At 41.0% G+C, this 4,357-nt stretch overlaps 1 protein-coding gene across 1 annotated transcript; it reads right to left on the bottom strand.

Moving 5' to 3' along the window:
* Positions 1-2,903: 2,903 nt before the first annotated feature.
* On the bottom strand, positions 2,904-3,458 carry LOC114286528 (uncharacterized). The gene is made up of 2 exons (XM_082890103.1): positions 3,303-3,458; positions 2,904-3,242 (listed from the first exon to the last, which is right to left on the bottom strand). Exons 1-2 carry the CDS (start codon positions 3,456-3,458, stop codon positions 2,904-2,906), a joined length of 495 nt encoding a protein of 164 aa, XP_082746229.1.
* Between the last annotated feature and the right edge of the window lie 899 nt (positions 3,459-4,357).

Raw genomic sequence — 4,357 nt, 5'->3', positions numbered from 1 at the left:
ATCACTTTTTGACGTTCTAAGAGTTGTTCTTTGCTAGAGGTCCTCTTTGCTAACACCAGCCTCTGAAATCGACGGACCAGGATCAACATCACTAGTGTCATCACCACCTTTGCGTACATCAATCTCTGACAAACTCAGACGACCTTTGCGTTCATGAATAACTAAACCACTTTCTCCAAAACTTTCTAACAATAAATCTCTTCGCCTCTCCGGTAAACCAACAGACTTGGTCCGTGTCAGAATCAGAATGGCCTTCGTTGGAGGACAATGCCAAACATCAACATTATCATTAGTATATTCTTTAGATAACACAACAATAGAGAGGGCCCTCATTTGCGAATCTTCTGGCATGTCACTCGTAGAATACTTCAGATACCCCTTCATTTTACAATATGTATCCCCCTTTTAATATTCGAATTTTCAAGTCGATACTTCACCATCCATGGCACCTGTTTGTCGTTAATTGAACAATAACCATTCCCATAATAGACTAACTCGCATTGACAATCCACTGGGAAAATAAGCCACGCCTACAGACTGCCATTACCGTCTAACCTCCGATCATAAACATTTACTCTAACCAACCCACTGGCATTGGGTGCGCAAAGGGGGAATATTTTATCAACCTTAATACTTTTTTGTTTGTATCTTAACCTCAATTGAGAAAATAAATTAGAAAACGCAAGTTCAATACAACTGAAATCACTTGCTGAAACATCTTCAACAACACCAGTTTTTATATCGTCCACCTCTATTAACCTGAACATTAGAAATAAAAATAGACTTAGAAAATACAATTCTAAACAGTTTTAAAGTACATTTGACTCCTTAAAGTAATTTTGCATTTTTTTCCACTAACAGTAGCAGCCGCTAAATATATGGCACCCTTTTGAATACTTCCAACATTTCTCAACAGCGTATCTTTGTAGTCCGTCCAAACATCAACTGGGAAGAACCGGTCCACAACTTTTATCCCGTGACGAATGTACTCTTTGTCTTTGCCACCAACGAGCTTGAATCTCATTTTCATTAGCATCCGAAACCGGTTGGACTGGTCAGGATCAACAATCCAGGTCTCAGGATTACCCTCGCCAACTCCAAAAAATATCTTGTCAGGTGTGGGAACAGAATCTGACGGACTATTATCACTTATGATGAAAAACAACATGTGGTGGACCACAGCTTCGTCTTTGGCATCTTGTCCCAATTGAACATTCCTAATTAATTTTATACCCTTAACCACGATCTTGTCTGATTGACGGTCACATCTCTTATTACCCAACTCAATATCATTAAGCAATCTCACCACACTTTTATTATCAAATTTAACGTCCCTTAATTGTTCATCGTACAACTGCAACTTCCTTACTCCACTCTTAGTCTTCTTAATATAACGCGGAATATTCTGAACGTACCGTCAGCGAACATACGCCGCCCACGACCACGGTAACTCCGCTTATATCCACTGACCGCCAGTGTCCTTGACATTCGGTACCCAAGGGGGGTTTGATACTGGCTGCTTTCTATTCCTTCCATTTTTTTATAAAACACTCAAAATCTTTTATCCTACAAATTCTGCAGATTCTCTTACCTCTGCTAACCCTTATGTTCAGACACCTTAGCTTTGATATATTTGCCCTCTGCTCCTCGTACATCAGAACAAACTTCGCCAGAGCTGACCGCTGGCTCTCTTTCCACAGTCCTATTTGCCACATCAAAAAGCGATCTACACACATTTGAGTGAACTGCCCGTAATTCTCGGGATACTCTTCTAAGGAGTACAACATTGTATACCAAATAAATCAACAAAAAAAAGAAAAGAAAATGAGGGATGAAACAAGGTACCAGAAAGCAGCTTCACCACAATAGCTATATTTTTTCTTTCATGAGGTACACCCAAGTAGCACAAGAGCAACCATCTATAAAAGTAACAAACCATTGACAACCTTTCATCGACATTACACGAGAGGGACCCCAAACATTTGAATAAACAAAAAAGAACTGAACTTTTATTATTACTAGGAGCAAAAGAGGCTCAATGTTGTTTGCCAAGTAGGCAGGACTCACAATAAAACTCAGAGACTTTATTTTTGATAAAAACAAAAGAAAATAAATGTCTAAGTAATAGAAAAGGTGGATGTCCTAGACGTCGATGCCACAACCAAAAATCTTTCTTGGTAGATGGAGACTAGATGGAATGATGAGCCTACTGGTAAGTCTGATCTAGGATATAGAGACCATTTTCTATTCCATCACTGCCAATCGTCTTCTTCGTGATAAGGTCTTGAAAAAAACAAGAATCAACGAAAAAAGTTACACTACAATTCAAATCTCTAGTAAGATGACTCAATGACAATAGGTTAACAAAAAAATTAGGAACATGTAAAACAAAAGACAAAGGCAAAGAAGGGGTGGTATGGACTAAGCCTTTTCTGAAGACAAGAAATAGTATCATCAGCAATCCTAACTCTATCTTGACCAGAGGCTGGTGTATAGTCTAAGAAGAGATCAGAAGACCTAGACATATGATCTGAGACACCAGAATCAATAATCCATGGCAAGGCCTTATGGAATGAAAAGGCACTAGAAGATGAAGCTAAGTTACCTGAACGGGCAAACGAAAAAGAAGTAGAAGATGCACCTTGAGGAATAGGAGACCGACAATCAAGCAGATTGCACAGAGCATCTTCAAACTCAAAAAGATGACATACCAGAGACGAGATCAGAAGTCTGCATGACCAGAGCTAAATCATGTGTCTCTACGCACTAGACTGATGAGCACGAGAGTGAGACCCACGTCCTCTCGACTGATTAGAATGCCCGCCTCAACGACCAAAGCGATCTCCTTGACCCCCTGATGGAGTCCCATGAAGCTTCTAACAAGTCTCACGGGTATGCCTTGGCTAGCAACAGTAATCACAGAACAAATTATCCTTCCTGGAAGGATGAGAAGAAGGAAGTGACAAACCAGCCCTATCCTGAGAAGGTGCAAAAAGTAATGCTAAACGGTCTATAGAAGTCGGTGGTAACATAGCAGAACGACGACTCTCTTTATTCTGGACATAAGCAAAGGCCTCCTGAAGAGATGGAAGAACATCCATGCCAAGGACACGACTCCAGACCCGGTCAAACTCCACATTGAGGCCTTCCAGGAACTTGAAGACTCTCTCCTGAGCAAGAAACTTCCGGTAACCAACTGAGTCAATTGTGCAAATAGGCTTGTAATCCAAGAGATGATCTAGCTGTTTCCAACCATTAGTCAAAAAGGTGTACTATTGAAGAACTGTTTGCTCCCCCTATACTGAGTGCTCAATAGACTGGCAAAACTCAAATGACTGAGAAAAATTCCCCTTCCGGGAACATGTAGCAGCTACTGGCTCCCAAACATCCTGGGCAGTCTCTATGGATAAATAACATTCACTAATCTCAAGGACTATGGAATGAATGAGCCACCCCATGATCAAAGGCTTGGTAATCTCCCATTGATCATAGCTAGGATCAATAATATCTTGTGCTTGAATTCACCCATCAACATATCTCATCTTCCCCTTACTCTTCAAAAAAAGTGTCAAGACACTGAGACCATGCAAGGTAATTTTGACCATTAAACAGAGAGGAGAGGTCGTGATTTTGAGGCTAGGGTTCAGGTTCTTAGAAGTAGTAGTTATAACTAGAATAGGACTCTCCCCTTTAAATAGGTGAGAAGTAGTGGATTCACTAGATGGGTCAGCCATGTTTATGCTACTATCTTAACCAAAAACACAGCACTAATCACAATAATGGAAAGAGGGAATGGAATGGGCAAGCAATCTCAAACACAAACTACTATGGGAGTATAACACTTAGGTTAATGGGGTCATTTACCACTCCAAACAATAAATAAAATGGTAAAAAAAAAGAGGGTAAAACTTCAATCAAAATAGTAGTCTTAGGTTCAACCACAATAAAAAATAACATAGTAGTAATAAAGAGGATGAGCCAAGGAGTGTTATCAGGACATATGATGTCAAGAAACACTTGGACGTTATCGCAGAGAGTTCGAAACACATAGGAGAAGACCAGAGGGAAGTCCAAAGCAGCTACCAGACCATGGAAGAAGCCTGAAGATACCCAGAAGGCTGTCGGTTTGAGCCGAAAAAACCCTAGGATGGGTGTCGGCTGGTCCGAAACCACCTAGAGAAATGTCGGAAGAGCTCAATAGGTCTGGAACAGCAGCTGGAGGCCTTCTGCTGGAGCCGATAGGGTCTGGAACAGGTTAAGTATTGACGGGTGGTGGTCGGGTGGTGTATTGATGGTGGTGGCTGGCTGTGTGGGTGACGGGTTTAGGGTTTTGCCTGAGAGAAAACTAACTTAGAGA

The sequence above is a fragment of the Camellia sinensis genome, chromosome 10 (genome assembly GCF_055761805.1).
Source record: "Camellia sinensis isolate YWXY chromosome 10, ASM5576180v1, whole genome shotgun sequence".
In the NCBI taxonomy this organism is placed as follows: Eukaryota; Viridiplantae; Streptophyta; class Magnoliopsida; order Ericales; family Theaceae; genus Camellia; species Camellia sinensis.
Note: the sequence above shows the minus strand (reverse complement) of the source record. Positions and strands in the feature narration are given on the sequence as shown.